General features: G+C 34.9%; 1 protein-coding gene across 3 annotated transcripts in view; it reads right to left on the reverse strand.

Annotated features, from left to right (window-relative positions):
- Positions 1 to 17,910, reverse strand: part of DENND1B (DENN domain containing 1B) — a 243,551-nt gene that overhangs the window by 25,681 nt on the left and 199,960 nt on the right. For all 3 annotated transcript variants that reach the window (XR_013346830.1, XM_077823786.1, XM_077823787.1), the window contains 5 exons: positions 14,838 to 14,928; positions 9,582 to 9,622; positions 8,593 to 8,661; positions 5,929 to 5,985; positions 4,966 to 5,076 (listed from right to left, as the gene is read on the reverse strand). Coding sequence is in view for 2 of the 3 variants with exons in the window: in XM_077823786.1 (XP_077679912.1) it covers positions 4,966 to 5,076; positions 5,929 to 5,985; positions 8,593 to 8,661; positions 9,582 to 9,622; positions 14,838 to 14,928 (369 nt within the window). In the remaining variant the exon portion in view is untranslated. The remainder of the gene's footprint in view (positions 1 to 4,965; positions 5,077 to 5,928; positions 5,986 to 8,592; positions 8,662 to 9,581; positions 9,623 to 14,837; positions 14,929 to 17,910) is intronic.

Raw genomic sequence — 17,910 nt, forward strand, 5'->3', positions numbered from 1 at the left:
CCTCCAGCAAGACTTGCTATAGCTGTTGAGGACGAGCTGAAGTACACATTCTTTCACTTGAACTGTGTGTGTTCTATTTATTATGATATATTGTACTACGTATCTGAAATTCACCTCTATGTTCTGCTTTAAAAAGAAAAGAGGAAAATACTTTTATTTGGTCAATTCACTTATGTTTGGGGAAAGCAAGATAAAAGGTTTAATCTCAACTGGTTTTAGTTATACTTGTTACATAAAGAAGTTTCAATTATAAATGAGATTTTTAAAACATTATATTTAAAATACTGCACAGTTGTGACAAGTAGTTCACCTGGTTGCTTCGATATATATGTAGTAAAGTAGCAGGGACACATTGGGATTCCCAGTAAATCCACACTTACAGTCCAAATTCCCTATTTTTTATTATGGCTACAAGTTACTGCATGCCTATAAGTCTTACGTCTATTTCCTTTGAGACAAGGGTGCATTGGTAGCTTATTAATTATCAAGTGAGCTCATAGCCATTACACAGTACTCTGCAAACCTGCTAGCATGTTTTATAAGCCACTGAATACATAAGGACTATTTAAACCCAGCAATGTTCCCTTTTAAATAAGCCACCAATCACCTGGGATAATGGTTACATATGGTAAAACTACATAGATCATATTCATGAAAACAAACAGATCTTCCTGGTATTCCTCCTTTATTCTTATTGAAACTCCTTTTTTTTTTTTTTTTTTTTTTGGGGGGGGGGGTTTGTATTTTAAGCAATATGGTAGAAAAATAGTTGGGTCTGTGTACACTCCCCCCCACCCGAAATCTGCACTGCATCAATGCATGTAAAGAAAAGGAATTAAAATGAATTCTGAAAAACTGAGTTCTCAGTTGTTTAATTCATGCATTACCAAAAAATGTTGGTAAATAGTAAAAAGACAGTCAACACAGTGTAATTTGCTAATAATATGTGGCACAATAATGTAAACATGGGCTGAAACAATCTCATGTTTTGCTTTAGTTTGTCGTTCAAAACATTTAACTAGAAATTTCTCATACTATCTCAGGTACCTTGTCCACTTAGAATATAGAAAATATCAGAGAAATGCTATTAGTTTAAGGCATGAAACAGTTAACAGCAGTGTACATGCCAAGGTTTTAATAAGGCTTAACAATAAAAAGCTTCAATCCTCTACTTTCACTAGATTTTGTTGTTGTGGTTTTCCCTTGCTTAGGGCAATCCATCTGTTAATGTTGACTTGCAATACAGCTAAGCTCACGCACACACAAAAAGCCCAGAATAGCTAACCTAAGCAAGAGTGGGCTCAAACATATATGAGAAAGAGAGAGAGAGAGAGAGAGAGAGAGAGAGAGAACAATTCTTCTAACACTATCTTACGTTAAGTTGAATTGTGGGTTTTTTTGTGTTTTGTTTTGCTTTCTTTGGGAAAGATTTTCCAAATGCTAATGAAAGGAAACCAATATAATCACTATAGTTTGTGATAACAGATTTAATTATTTATCCTCTGATTAAGCTTCAATGGCTATTTTACATATCATAATTCATTCTGATTTATTATTTTTTTAAAAGTCTAATTTTTTTTAAAACAACCACAGGAGCAATGATAAAGATTAGTAAATATTCATTGTTAAAAATGGCTCTGCATTGTGACCAGTGCTGGTATTCTCACTGGGCCAAACTGGCCTTGTTTTCAATAAAACCAGAGAAGAATCCTTTCCCTGGAGCCCTGTTAGGCTGAGGCTGCAGTTGGAACTGTCATCTTCACACAAAAGCAAAGGGGCTGGGTTTTACAAACGCAAGGCCTAATTGGAAGATCTTCATGGCTGTACCCTTGACATTTATTTAAGCCTCATCAACAAAACAGGAAATAACCGTACTAATTAGTAGACCAGCATACAAACTACTATTTGTTGGAGTAAAAAGCAGATTCACATTCTATTGTACAAAATCTCCTGGTAATGAAACAGTCATTAAACTGATCACTAGAATCAAGAGAACTTCAGCATTATACACTATTTTATAAAAGTTTTTTTTAAATTATCAACAATATTTTTGAATTAATTTCAAATGACTAATTTGACATTTATGATTTACTGGAAAGCAGCAATGGGGAAATAAAAACTCCCAGCCATAGGCCTGACATGAAACAGAAAGTGCAACATTAAATTCTTTATGTTGCAGTACTTTAAAAAGACTTATTGTGAGATGGTTAATAATGAGGGGGTTGGAGGTGGGGGAAGCCCACATTGTCTTGAGGTAAGAAGACGTAAAAATCTAAACTGTCTGGGATTTTAGAAGTATTCTGATAGTTGATTTTTCAATGAACCAATCTTTATCCATTATTTAAAATGTATATTTAAATGAATAAGCTACCGTGTGACCATTAGCACTATCTTATTTTTCAGTTACTACACTGAGAGGACAGTGAGCGGTGCCATTTTAGAAACCTGGACAAAAAGATTAATCAGCAGGAAGGAAAGCTCCAGACAAAGTCCTACAATTATGAAGTGTAGTTATGAATGCAATTCACTTGCTTTTAATAATAAGTAATATAATTTACATAGATGCAAGCTTTCAAAGCCAGCAGTTAGTTCAATGGATCTTGCATTATTGTTAGCTGATGCTAATAGCATCCATGTTTAAAAACAGCACCAGTTATAACACATAGGACAGCCTGAGACTCCATATAGATAATGATGTTTTGGGACCACAAAGCCCAGTTTGCATTTTTTGGAACTGTACAAGACCAAACTTCTTGGTCAGTGATTATAGCTTGTTGTTTCCTGCCCACTGAGTGCATGTGACATTCAGGGTGAGGATGGGGTGGGGACATAGGTCATGCTGCTCTTTCAGCTCGGCACAGATACGGAGCCCTTAGTAAGAGAGCTTGTCTTGTAAACAAACCCCTGCTTTTTAAAGCACATTAAGATTTTCCTTGCTCTATATAGGACAAAAAAATCTCTGCTGTTCTGACCTGATACACTGTATCATTCAGAAAGAAGTGTATGCTGTTTCAAAAATAAAAAGTTGGCTAGTTGGCAGAAAAGATGTACTAAATCTCAGTAGTATACGATTGTATGAATGAAAAATCAGATAAATGTTGAAGTATTCTGCAATAACACAGTCCTTCAGAAGAAACATTAATATCTAATAATAAAATTTACTTTGGTACAATTTATTGATGTAGACTCCAGTACTAAAATTAAACAATTGAAGTGGAACAGCAGACAGACCTGACCATGAAGTAAATTAATAAACTCACAGTTTTTGTATATGTGCAGCATTTAAAAGCATCTGAATGTGCAGACACATATTTTAGCTACATTTGTGTTGTATATTTGCATAAAAGTTTAAGTGAACATATAAACAGATTTGGGTATGTGTTTCTGCTGTGTCCTGAAAAAAGCAGTGTTATGCGACACAGATGTGGTTAAAGAAAAAGTTTCTGTATATTAGAATGACAGTTACCAATTAAAAATAAATATGTTAAGTATCAATTTCTGTTATAAATACTACATTTTTAAAATTCTAAATGTATCTGCATATCTTCTGTCTCAACAGTCAAGATAAGAAATTTAAACTATACAAGGTTCTTGAAAGAAAGGATGCACTGTGTTAGTCTAGGTGAAATACACTGCAGACTTTAGTATTACTGTATTTAAAAAGAAACCTGAAAAACATGTTACAGAAGAGAATCCGCCTGCATAATTAAAACAGATATGCCTAAATTATTTATACCACTGAAACAAATGGCTTTAGTGTTACCATATATTTTCTAACATTCTACTGAGCAAGTCATTGATCTACTCTAATTGTATATTAGTTTCCACAAACACTTTCTTTTTTATCATTCAAAAAACCTGAATGCATGGGCTTACAAAACTAGAATTTTATCATAACATTATTATTATATATAAAGTAAAATAATGTCAATAGTCAGGTAAATACAACTGTCAATTCGAAGAGGTACTCATTTGACCTACAGTACACCCATCTTATCTAAGGAAGAAACATTTGTGGTATCAAAAACAGGAGTCTGTATATATTATTAAAAATATATATTCTTATTCAAAAGAGATCACAAAACCCCGCAAACTGTTTATTACTCTATACAGAATAAAGCAATAATTCGAATAGAATTTGGACATTCGGGAATTAGTATTGGGTTAAAATTGAGATATTACACCTGTTACAGAGAATCAGACCCATTAAAGGAACTGAGAACAGAAAGACAAGACATCTGACACACTGTTAGCTAGTTGACTTAGTAGTAAATTCACTATATGATAATCAGCTTGAGCAAGGTCTGAATTAAAGGCATGCCCTCTCTCAAAATCAACTGGCTTTAGGTAAAGTATTAACACATGCCACTATATTTTAGGGCTGTAAAAAGATAGCTTAGCAGTGAAAATCGGCTTGGGTATATATGAATATACCAGAATTCCTTTATTCAAAAACTAATATTCAAGCCTGATCTGAAATGTGTGTTTTATGCCTATGAAATTATTTTATCTAATGGAAGTCCATAAAAGATACAGACTACTAAGTAAACTTTTCAACAGATCACACCGTCAATATGCCTAGCATTTATCTAACTGTTTTGTACTGATTCTTATAGTACTTTTAAACAGTAGTTATTAAATAATTTTAAATATTTTTTTGAAAATAGTCCTATTTCTAAGAATCAATTGAGATTTCTTTTCCTGCAGATGTACCTGGCAACCTCATCTCCCTGTTGAATTTCCTATTTTTTTCCCTCCAGGAGGATGATATATGATAAGCTATTCTCTCTACGCTCAAAACAGCATATTATGCAAGCAATATTATTGTGAATACTACTTATCATATTTCCTGAATACAGATGGTAATAAAGGTATTTACCATAATATTTTAACACACTACTGTAACAGGAAAACAGTTTCCCCCCCATATTTTAAGAAAGTGAGCACAGATTTCAGGTGACTTACCTGAGCAAGTCTTCGTTTTTCTGAGTTTCCTCTTTTCTGATTGTGTAATGTGTACACTGGCGCACACTGTAGTACACCAGAGCTACAAGTTCCATATTCTTCATCACTTTCCTACACAACAGAATAGATTTAAAATCCCATGTTTATAATATTTATCTACATATCCGGTGTATACTTAGAGTACTAAAAATCATTGTTAATACAGATCATTTGTTATTAAATATCTGTCATAAGATCATATCTATTAACAAAATGAAATACAGCATTCCAAAAAGTTAATAGTTATCAAATGCATCTTTCCCAGTGTGAAGTTTTCAAATTAAGCTCTTAGAATGTATATAAAACAATTTAAATCCGTTCATGTTTATGACATATTTTTTAAAACTTTATATTTGAGAAAAGTATAAAATAACATTGTAGTTAGTTCCCCCTTCCCACAAGGAAAATCGTAAGTGAAGAAATAAAACTCATTAGGAAAACTGTCCTTAAATGCCTAAATCAAGCTTCATTCTGATATTTCTGTGTTACTTTTCAAAGTTGAAATGTTTCTCTATTTTAAAACATTAACATTGTGCTTGGATCTTATAAATCCAAAACAGACAACTACACCTTCTGAATTACATTGTACTGCAAGACTATCCTGTCTTAAATTCTCAGCTTGAAGCAAAGGCTTCAATTGTGATATCAAAGCAATCAACTTTATGAAAACATACATCCTGTTAATGTATCTTTGAAGAGCTCTGTTGTTCTATGATAAAATATGCAAACAATAAAGAGATTATTCAGTGGATGCATAGAATGACAGATAGTTGCCAGAGGGCTCGTTATGAAAAATGTATTCTTGAACAAAGGGCTAAGCATATTTCAAAAGTCATTAAAAACACAAATCTCATGTGATTTGTAAAGTATAAGCTTCAAACTGATACAAGAAGCAAGGTAAGAAAGTAAAATTGTATTACATACCTTGTGTTTTAACTTACTCCTCACTTCTTTTATTCCCTGCTTTGCATGACTTTTTGCCTAGAAAATTAAAACAAAAGGACTTAACTGGTGGTGCAAGAGATAGGCTTTGTTCAAAGAATATGCTGCGTAAGGCCTACTTAATGAGAAATTATTTTTTTTAATTCTATGTGATATAAGGATAATACTCTCTATCACTAATTTCACATGGGCTGTCCCAGTTAGCTATACTAATAGCAGTCAGTTAGTAAGAGATGTACATACATGCCAATGTTGTGAAAACACATTAATTTAGCCAATGTATTCTCACCTATTGCTAAAAATGAACCGTCCTGCTGGTCTCTTGTGTCCATCCCCTTATTTGAGATGGTACTTTAAATCTGAAGTAGTATTTTAATAGCAACTCATGTTGGAAAACTGTTAAGATTTTCAAGCTCACTGCTATAGTGTTCCAGTGTGGTAATTTGCAAGGCAACATCAATCTTAAAAGAAATGAAGTGGTTTTATATGCAGATGGAGAATTTCTTCAGCGCTGCTGAACAGCATAGTGTTGATAGGAGGAAACTGTGTGCATTAAAATAGACAGCCAAGTCCCATGATTGTTCATGACAATAATTTGCAAAGAAAATGGACCCAAGGGCATCCCTCTATTTAGAGATGAATTACCATTCTAGATGACAAGTTATTATATTCTAAGTTTTCTACATTTTATTTTTGCTAGAAAAAATGCTAACCGGTCTTAAGAGAAATAGGAAAGTTTTCCTTACACGAACCGAGTTAGATTCAAGTTAACTTTTAGAACCAAATTTTTAAAAGTAGCCTTGAAAATTATGCCCATGCCTTTTCACATTTAAGGGCCATATATAAAAAATTTCAGAATCTACCCATGAAAATCACAGACATACACATCTCAATTATTGATTTTGCACCCGAGGAGATGTAGTTTGTGGGGAAAGTTATGAGTGTTTCCATTTACAACAACTTGGGACAGTTTTGAAGGCCAGATTAGGGAACTTTTGAAAATGTGACCCTGAAATCATAAACTCAGTAGCTCAATAACAAGCAACAGGGTGCCATGTAGTAGATGCATGCATGTATGGAAGGTGAAAGGAAAAGAGAGGACATATAGACCTGCTCCTGCACTTTGTTCCATGCCTGAACATGCACAGATTCCCACTGAAATTAATAAGGCTTCTTGCACACAAAGGCGTCTGCCGATGCAGAAAAAGTTGTAGGATCAGGGACACAATGGGAAAAATGGGTGGCTGGGAGGAAATCATGAAACTTCATCTAAGATCATGAAAAACAGAGGAGGAGAATAATTTCCTGCTAGCCTGTTAATGAACCATTTTTAAATTATAAATGAGTGTGTTGCTATATAGTACCTTTAATTTATTTACCTGTTTCTTTCCTCATGACTTTTGTGAGGGTTTGAATTGATGTATAATTAAAAATTCTCTTTTAAAGTTTTATTTAAAATCTACTAGCATCACACTGTAGCATTGATTTATTCAGAACTACTGTACTATGCATCAATCTAAAGAGCCCTTGGAAAAGCCAAAAGGAAGGCAGAGAAGATTCTTCCCCTGTGTGCTTTGAACCCAATCTTAAAATACTTAATCATTGTGTCATTTCTTATGAGCTACCACACTGTTTCTATACCCTGGATAATATAATGTAATTCACATTCTTTATAATCTAGGGATATTTAAAGATAATTTAAAAACTGGACTGCTTGTCAGACTGAAGACATAAAACTAGTTAAACAGCGTGTGGTGAGCTGGGGTGTAAATTTTCACTGCACAAGCCTGCTGCGCACTGCCAGTGTGGACCCTGCTACCATGCACTAAAAGTTCCCTGGAACACTTGGATCCTATTCCTGTTTCAAAGCGGGCTAGATCAAAATGCATCAGGTAACTTTTACTGTAGCGTGGTTCATGTGGACAGTTGGCATGTGGCATGCTAGAGCAGTGCAGATTTACACCCCAGCTTCATCTAGATAAGCTGTAAATCAATGGCCAAGAGTGCAAGTCCATAACTTTTTGAATTAGTGCTATTTTATTAACACTATAGCAATAAGTTTAAAAGATGCTCACAACAAAATAAGTAATAGCTTGCTTATGGTGGAAATTTTGGACTGCAATCGTTCCCTGCACACAATATAAATGCTTCCAAACCTACTTTGGATAGGTTACTACTTAGTGTCAAAGTGGAGTTGTTAGGGTCTTATTGTTATTTATACAGAGACTCCTTTACACCACCTAGAACTGTAAACAACATTTATACTGACTTTTAATTTACACTGCCAGGGAGGAGTAAAGGGGCCTTAGTGTAAATGAGATTTAGTATTTTCAGAGTCCGTTTTTAGGATCATCAGCTAAGTAGAGGTTTTTCAGCTGTATTTCAAATATGTAACAGGTATTCAAATAAGAATCTACTGTATATTTTGAATGAAGCCAAAAATAGCATACTGAACCACTCAAAACAGTAACATGGAGTGGTTACTGTTCTCCACAAGATAGGAATAAAAGCTGAAAACAATTTCTTAGGCTGTAATGTTTTTCTGTAATACATATCGGAAGGATACAGATTTTTCAGTTTTTGACAATAACTGGAGATTGTAGGTGGTTTCTGCAATTTTTTATGCACAGATTGTGTTGATCTTACAAATTTGTATGCTGTCTTCACAGCAGGGCTGGCTTTGGTCATCGCTGTGTTGATTAGTGCACCTCCTTTCTGAAACATACAAAAGCATATTTTAATAACCCTTATAACACAGGTTAAAAGTTAAAACATTAGCAAGAAAAATAGATGACAGGCTGACATAAAATAAAGTACAAAAATAATAGCCCTCTTTTTAAATTAGGAAAAATTTCCACAGCTGCATTCTATCTACAACCTACTGTCTACATCTACACAAGGGTTACAGTATGTCATTATCATGGCTGACACATATTTATCAATGCATTCTAACATAATGACGTATTCTCATACCCATGCATGAACCGTTACCATATTACATGTCATATTGGAAGTTTTCCTTGGCTTATTAATGTATATATTGTATCATTTTAAAAAATCTATTTCTATCACATTGAGGTAATCAGGTCTTATTTAATCACAAGAGTTTTGTCAACAGTACTATCTTTTACTAATCCTGCCTAGTAACAACGTTGTGCAACACAGGTCCTCTGTTAGTCAGACTATGTAAAAACATTAATATTAACCAAACTGCTGTTTACTAGAAGTGATAAAATTCCTATCAAATCCTAGTGCCACACCTAACTCACAGTTATGGAATTTAACACAATATAGCATACAGAAAAAACCTTGGCTAGATAAACAGAAAAACATTCTGTGCTTTCCAAAATTTGGCATTTATTTTGTGCATGAGACATTTTCTCATTTTTAAACTAATATAAACATATTGTCATGACAAAGACACTAGTTTATGACAAAAATATTTGGGTAAAAATAACTTCCTTACTAATGTAATATACTTTCTCTGTTACAATAATACAAGGAACACTGCAAAAATTTAGAGATTGCGGCTAATTGACAATATAAAGTCAAATATCCTTTTAAAGCTCGATGTTCAGTATGCTGACTTTTTCAAAGATAAATAAACTAGTCAAATAAAAATAAAATTGTTATACCTTTACTGTATGCACCCACTGCTGATAAGATCTTGAATTTCCTAAGATGTGAATGTAAAATAAAATAAAATAAAATAATCAGAAACACATTCAGCACATTTTTGGGTGTTCCTGCCCCCTCCACAATACACTTTGTATTAAAAAAAAATCCCCATAGATTGTTAAACATGAGTTTGAGCCTTCCAATACTGTGAAGGAGGGAAATCCATGTACACAAAAAGCAAAAATGGGGCTACCCTATTACGAACCCCCTTGTTTTCTTTCTAATAGTGCTTCTTTTTCACCATACCCAATCGTTTTCTCTGAAGAAAACTGCTAACTCTGACTCAAGTATGATGAGAAATTAAAGTCGCCATCAAATATTCAGACTCACTAAAAACCAAAGGAAAAAATTATAAAAAAAAGTCTGAAGGAGGGGTGTGTATATATTTTGTATTGGATATGGTGATTTCCCCCTTTTTACCCAGAACTGGGTTCCTTCCCCTATTCCTCTGGGCAAAAAGAAAAACTTGCAGTGCGAAAATGAACTGCGCTACAGACACTACCATCTTAATATCAGAGGGAAAAGGACTAGCAACAGGAATAAGGACTTTAATATCGCTTCACATCTCCTTTGCAGGGAAACCCACTGTGATTGGAAATGTAAATTACATGTTCTTTCTTTCACAGTGTAGAAGGCAAGTGGATGAGTAAGACAACTAAAAACATAGATAAAATCATTGGGTGCTATTATATTATTAAATTGGCTACAGAAGATATGCTAAAATTTGATAAGGTGGTTGAGGTAGAACTGAAACATCAGTTTCAGAAGACACTTCAGTTGAACATGCAAGACTGACTTTCTTACCTTTGAGAAATGTTAAGAGTAGCTTAATCACTTGAATTTACTAATATTGTGAAGTACAACGACAGTTACTATGAACGAATGCTTCCAAGCAAAAAATCTGAGATCACAAAAATCATGTTGCTCAAAGAGAGAATTTATCAACTTTGCAAAGAACACACTGATATCCTTTGACAAAACATCAGCTTTTTAATAGGAGATTTCACAAGTTTAAGCTCTGAAATAAATCTAATAACTAGAACCTGGATTGGCTGGTGGAAAGCCAAAACACCAACAATCTAGCTCTCATAGAACATGTCTGAGGACTAACTGGATAATCGTAAAAGGTAATACAGCAATTTCTGAGGGAAACAAGTGAAGGGATTTAGCTGTTTGGACTTGTAGAAATGCTTTCATTTAAACATTCCATACCGTTGCACTAAATTCCTTGCAAGCAATTCTGCAATACCCAAGTTCTCAGAAACAGTGCAGTGAGTGAAAGGGATGCCAAGTTGGAAAAGAGAGCTTACTAGAGTTGACTGTGCACTTATCCACAGCACAAGTGCCTTAACCAATATGCTACATTCACAAAGACTGAACAGTTATCTTTTTAAGATTGACTAGGCTCACTAGTTTCAGAGTAGCAGCCGAGTTAGTCTGTATTCGCAGAAAGAAAAGGAGTACTTGTGGCACCTTAGAGACTAACAAATTTATTTGAGCATAAGCTTTCGTGAGCTACTCACTAGTGTTAGTGGAGGACACATAGTATACACACAAAAACTATTTCCTCACCATAAAGTAGAATGTAGCCACTATTCATTCACTAATATAATGAACTTGCGAACGTAACAATTTATTGCTCAGGGTTATGGCAAAGTTAACCAAATAATGACTATGGGCTTGATCAAAAACCCATTGAAATAATGGACTACCATCGGCTCTTGCTTAAGAAAGAAATTTCCGCACTTGAAGTGTGTTTATCACGGCCCCTCTGAATTCCATTTGTTACAAGAGATTACAGTAGATGAGATTTTGTAATTTAATAAGAGGTTTATTAGACCAGTACACTGGTGGGGAGGCTTGCAGATCACAAAGCCTTCCGAGTTCTACCATTTACTTGTGAAGAAAAACAGATACATACTCAACCAGGGAAAACATGAAGCAAACACCATTTATGCTGAGCCAATATCTGAACTACCTCAAATTTAAATAGGAAAATGTTGAATTCTTATTATAAATCTCACATTCCCAACAGAGGTTCAAAGTCTCTTGACTTCTTTACTGTTAAGTAGAATCTTTTTCCACCAGTAGCTCCAAGGTTGTCACCACAACTAAAAAAATTAGTGTACTGATAAAATACGAATGTTTGCTGATATTTTCTTCACTAAATTTGCCAATACGTTTGGGTTATGAAAAAAACCCTCTCTGGATGAGTAAAATGCATCTGTCAAAATTATTACCAAGCCCCAGTCCAAGAAAAAAATAGGTGATAGGTGCAAAGGTGCAGATGGTTTGCTCTTATAGAAGCAGGAAAAATTCCCAGTTAAATTTCTTGCTAATACTTATTTATGTATGAAGGCAATTTGCTGGGAATTACAAGACTTGTAGTTTGTATTTCTGAGCAGCCAGCTGTGACCAGGGGCAAACAAGTTTAAATAACTGTGCGTAAAGTTTTAATTGAACAGCAGCAATGCAACACAAACTGACACTGGGTTTTAGCCTGTTTTCCAATATGACCATATTAAAGAAAGCTCTACGGATGAAATTAATTTCATAGGTTTTGGGAATAAACATGAGATACTTTTTCCATCAATAAAAAATGTTTTTCCATTGTGAAAGGGAATGCAGTGAAGCATAGTGTGAAAGCGTGCAAGAGAAAAAAAAAGAAAAAGCAGACGGCCCAAAGGGAACATTAAGATGATTAGCAATCCTAATACCCCTGCAATTGGTAGGCTTCTGGGAAGTAGGGTGTTGAACACCTGATTCTCAACATTATTCCCAGGCCTTTGACTGCTATGGCATACCGTTCCCCATTCCCTGCCTCTACTTTACATTTACCTTGGAAAAAAATTGATTGAAAAAGGTTTTGCAGCAGGTGGGGATCAAACTTTCTACTAGCTAACAATTGTTTTTTCATGTGGCACACTTAGAAGGTACAATAAGGACTCAACAACTCTGCCCCTCCAGCAGAGCTAACACAGAGTAGAAGAAAAAGGCCACAGGGTGTACTATCAATAATCCTAGCAGTGCACTGAAAATTACATTCGCACTGATGATTCTTATATTTATCTTTGCAGGAGAATGCATGTGACGGAAGGTGTAAACTTGTGAAAAAGTTTTAATGGGAACGGTGCATGATACAGAATGCCATTTTGATATGGTAGACAATTTTTTTCCATCCTTCAGACTAAAAATTGTAGTTTCAAATCACTATATTTAAAGAAAACTCTATTTATAGATATAGAACGGATTAAATGCAAGCATTGCTTCAAATTTTTAGTTAAAATTTCTACATAGTTTAGCTATGTTTGTATTTGTTGGAAAATGCAATAAAATATTAACGAAAATGGAGAGACTGAAAGAAAGTCCTTTCTTTTGACTCAATAGCATGAAAATCTTATCACTGTTCTTCATGATGTGTTCACCTGCCCCTTCAACAATGCATAGGTTACTTTGACTTTTAGTAACCTTTCTGAAAGCAGGTCTCCACCCAGTTGTGTAGTCTTCAACCAATGGCAAAGTTGATGGGATTTAACTATGAAAAATACCACAGTTCTATCCCATTAGTGTCACAAAATGTCACCCTCAATTCCATACTTGTTGCTCTGCCTGCACCTCATAATGACGATGAGACAGCAGCTATGTAAATATTGAATATGTGCCCTAAGCAATTTGTCCACAATGTAGTACAGCTTGTCCGACTTGAAAAGTAAGGATACAATAAATTCTCACACAAAACTGCTAGTGAAGGTGAACATTCCCTCCTGAGCATAGCCAGATAAGACATGTAGTTGACAAAACATATCAATGTAGAGCCAAGAACCTAACTTTATCCAAGTTCTAATGTTATTTCACTGCACCCTTTTGACCTCTTAACTGCAAAGAGCAAAGGAACTTTAAGCACTGACATTACCTATCTGAATGGACATGTCCACTGCATTAAAGCTATTCATAAAGTTGTATGAGTAAGTTGCCCTAAAGGGCAGGAGTGAGAGGGGAACAGACTAAATCTTGTTGTTACTTCCATTCTCTCCTAACCTCTTCAGGAAAAAACAGACTGCAGGCCAGATCTCAGCAGAAGGCTAGGAAGATGGGAGAAAGCAGGGAGCAAGGCCACTTTATAGTCAGACTCTAGACAAGTAGGCTTCTATGTCGAGAGTCCAGGGGACATGGCACAGAATCTCTTATGGTGGCTCTCCAGGACAAATCCTCCATTGGCCAGATCTGCTAGCTTGAGGGTAGCTTTGTAGCAGAAGACTGTCAAAAAGCTGCCCTAAGAGACATGATCTGGTTCAACTCACGCAATTCACATTTATACAAAAAACTGAGGTTCTGCTATGAAAATTGACTGTAAAAATGGCATTCTGGGGGATCACAATTATTGAAGGAAATAGAGCTGGTTTATAACTAAAAAGGTATAACTAACTTGCCATGGAAATGGTTAGACAATCCTGTTGGAAATGCAGAACATGGAATTGTATCCACCTTATGTTTTCTTATATGTACTGGCTTGGCAAGGCTAGCAGGAGTTAAAAGTAGTACAGGTAAAATTTATTTCAGTCACTGAAGTCAATGGATATGACTGAATACAAGCAGGAAATAGTAGATATGCTTAAGAAGAAGATATATTTTTATACTGTCACTTCTTAGACTCGAACTGCACATTAAGATTATTTATTTAAGCATAGTGCATTTTGCTTGAGATAGTAATTACTCATATTTTGGAGAAATTTGACTTCGGTATATTGCAGAACTACATGAGATACATGAAGGAATTTTTAAAAGAGACATTAGAAAATAACTAAATTAACCGTTATTAAAAAGGAAGGGAACTAGGGAACTAAAGTCTTCCAATTATTACAAAAAATATACTTTAGCCAGTAAATATCTAACCAGTTATTAAGCAAGCCAATACTTTAAAAACATCTAATAAAATCTCATCTGATCTTGATTTTATAAAAACTAGTTAATTACAGTAAAACAATTCCATTTATTTTCATTTAATGCACTGCAAACGTTTGGCTAAATAGCTAATCCGCTATTCTGCTACCGATATATAACAGACTGAAACCCTGCTAAGAATGAATCAGAGGCATTTAAACTGGATAAGTGCTTATCTGACTATGTTCAAGTCAATATGATATCGTCCTCAACAGCTCCTGTGGAAGAGACAATGATATATCGAAACAAATGTTCCTAAAATAATTCTGTACCTCCACAGAAGCCTCCAGAAGTGATCTCTTCTTCAAAAACATCCGAGAACCCTCTTCCTGCATTTAGCTTTGATAGTCGACCATCAATAAACTGCAATATAAAAAACATGAGTCAAAACTATGTTGGCCTTCCTTAGGTTTCACAATATTAAATTAAAGTATATATACGTTATATGTAAAATATCTATGTCAACAAGAATATAACAGATCACAAGAATGCTGTAATAATTTTGGATAGATATTATAACAATGGATATAAATACAAGTGGCAGAAATATTATCACCATTTTACGAGTGGTTTTAGTATTCTTTTCTAGTGTTGTTTGTTGTGTGTGTGAACAAATATAAAACTTAATATATTTTAAACTAACAAGGTTATTCCTGGAATGAAATTCCAAATAACTTGTTGCTTTGAAAGTATTTTAAGTTGCTTTCTAGCTCATTCTTTTTCACAGGAGATGATGTGAAAGTTTATTAAATTTATTTCATAAGAAATGTTTAATTTCAAGTTTAAAATTATAATCACTTATGGATATTGAGACATTCACTCATGTCATGTTTGAAAGATCATGAACTGGCCTCATGTCATGTCCCTGATGCCTTTCCAGGTAAGTATCATTGAATCAGAAGAAAAAGCTAGTTGAAAAATGAGGAAGATTTGTAGTTGAAATTTGGACACATTTTGACCATCTCTAGTTCAAAGCAAGGCTGAGCTGGGATATCTGATGCCCACTGACTGTGCACTTGAGAATTCTGGCTGAGGATTGAAACTCTTCTGGGTGAGGAGTTATGCAAACTGAGAAGAGTTTGGATCACAATCATTTTATATGGATGGAGAGAAGCTGGTAGTTGCAGCCTTTAAGGAACAGTGGCAACAGCAACAAGAGGGATGGAAGGATATTTTATTTAAATGTAGGAGAACTCAATGCACTGAACTGCCAACATAGAAGCACTGTGTAATACAGAACTATATTTTAAGCTTGACCTCTGCCAGTCTACACCTGACTGTGTGCTCATACTGGTCCATACAGCCACACTTTTCAGGTGCAAACACATACATGCCTGCATGTTTGAAAATTCTAACACCTGCACGTTTGTGTGTATGTGCATGAATCCATGGAAGTGTCAGAATTTTCACCCACAAAACAACTTTCACTTAATGGGATTTGCAGATACAGATTCTAACACATGTCCATATTCAGGTGCATATGCCCAAACATGTCAGAAACCAAGAACGGTGAACATAAAATAAACGATCATCTACTATAACCTCCCAGAAGAAATGAACACATTCTTTTAAAGATTCAGTTTGCCTTTCAGGATTAAGACTAGAAACGCTGGCATTTCTAATATGCTTTCAAGAACTAATCTATGCATTTTAGTTTGAGTAAGCAAGCTCAAGTCTGTACAGAGATAAATTGAGAAAACATTTTACTGATTATTTGTTTTCTAGCAGGAGTTACTAGATATTCCCAGTTACTAAAATAGCACATAGAAGCTAACAGAAATTAATTATTTGGCTGAGTGTCATACAGTATCACAGATTATCCAAACAGTACTGTCAGTGACAATCTGATGCTTGTCAATGGATAGACTGATGACATGAAACAAACACCATTCTTCAAGTACAAAAAATTCCAGCAGCAATAATAATAGAGCACATGCTGTCGAAGATAATCATTCCATGTTCTTTCTTGGCTAAACTCTGTTTTATTTTTTCATTCTGACTCCAAGTAGGCTTCTTTCCAAATGGGTTTGGTTCATGGTCAGACCACTATGGGATCACTGGATTATTTCACAGTAAGAAAAAGAGATAAGAGCAATAAGAGCATCTTTAGCTACTGCTGTGCAGAAAACAGACTTTGAACTGCAAGACATTATCTCTTTGGGGAAAGTTATGAATTCATTCCATGCCATAAACCAACCCATGATTTATGGGCACTCTCATCATTTGGTAAAATATCAACAGAAAATGGAGAGGCTGGCTTTTAGTTTTCAGTGCACGGATTAGTCTAGCAAAACATTTAAAAGTAAATACTGCCAAATATAATTGTTAACAGAAATGATAGAAACTTATTTGAAGGAAGTAATAGTATTATTATTAATTATATTGAGTATCAGAAGTAAGAGTAAAGCCATTCCAGTTTTTGGGGTTTTTTTTGTTTTTTTAAAAGCAGTACATAGCGGAAAGCTTGGGTAACGTTAGTACAGCCCAAGTATAACCAGCATGGCTCTCTGTCCCCTTCTGTAGGATGGACCTCAGAAAGGCTTCTGATTCTGTCTGGTCTTTGAGCTATTAGATCACGGTCTTTTAGTTAAGGTAGTAGAAGCTCATGCTTTTAGATCCACAGAACCTGAGTTTGATACCCACTATTGACAAACCACTCAGTGGCACTGCATAATTAACTCAGAAGGAAAAATACTTATCTGCAATTTTGCTTCTCTGAAGACATCATTCTGATAGGATTCTTCCTTTGGGTCTTAGCTCCTCAGTAAAAGAATAGCAGGACTCCCAGAGTTCTTTAAGAATTTTGCCCTTTGAGGATAAAATATGAGCCAATCCCTTGTGAAACTTTGTGTGCCACTGCCTATAGCGAACAGGAGACGCCAGCCAATTCATTTGGTTGTGCAGAAGACAAAGCTCCCATGATAAGCCAATTCAAAATTAGGTAATGCAATCTAAAAGTATGCTTCAGAGGAGAAAACAATCAGGTATGAGAAAGAAATCGCTTTAAAGAAAATAATTTCTGAAGTGATGTAGGAGAATGAATGAAAATCCTATCGTAAATCGAAAAGGAGGACTTGTGGCACCTTAGAGACTAACCAATTTATTTGAGCATAAGCTTTCGTGAGCTATAGCTCACTTCATCGGATGCATGCAGTGTGAGCTGCAGCTCACGAAAATTTATGCTCAAATAAATTGGTTAGTCTCTAAGGTGCCACAAGTACTCCTGTTCTTTTTGCACATCCAGACTAACATGGCTGCTACTCTGAAACCTATCGTAAATTGTATCTTCAGGAAAGCAGAATTAAAGGTAAGTAATTTCCGCTTCTCTGTAGATATAATCTGTGA

This window comes from Eretmochelys imbricata, chromosome 8 (genome assembly GCF_965152235.1).
Source record: "Eretmochelys imbricata isolate rEreImb1 chromosome 8, rEreImb1.hap1, whole genome shotgun sequence".
In the NCBI taxonomy this organism is placed as follows: Eukaryota; Metazoa; Chordata; order Testudines; family Cheloniidae; genus Eretmochelys; species Eretmochelys imbricata.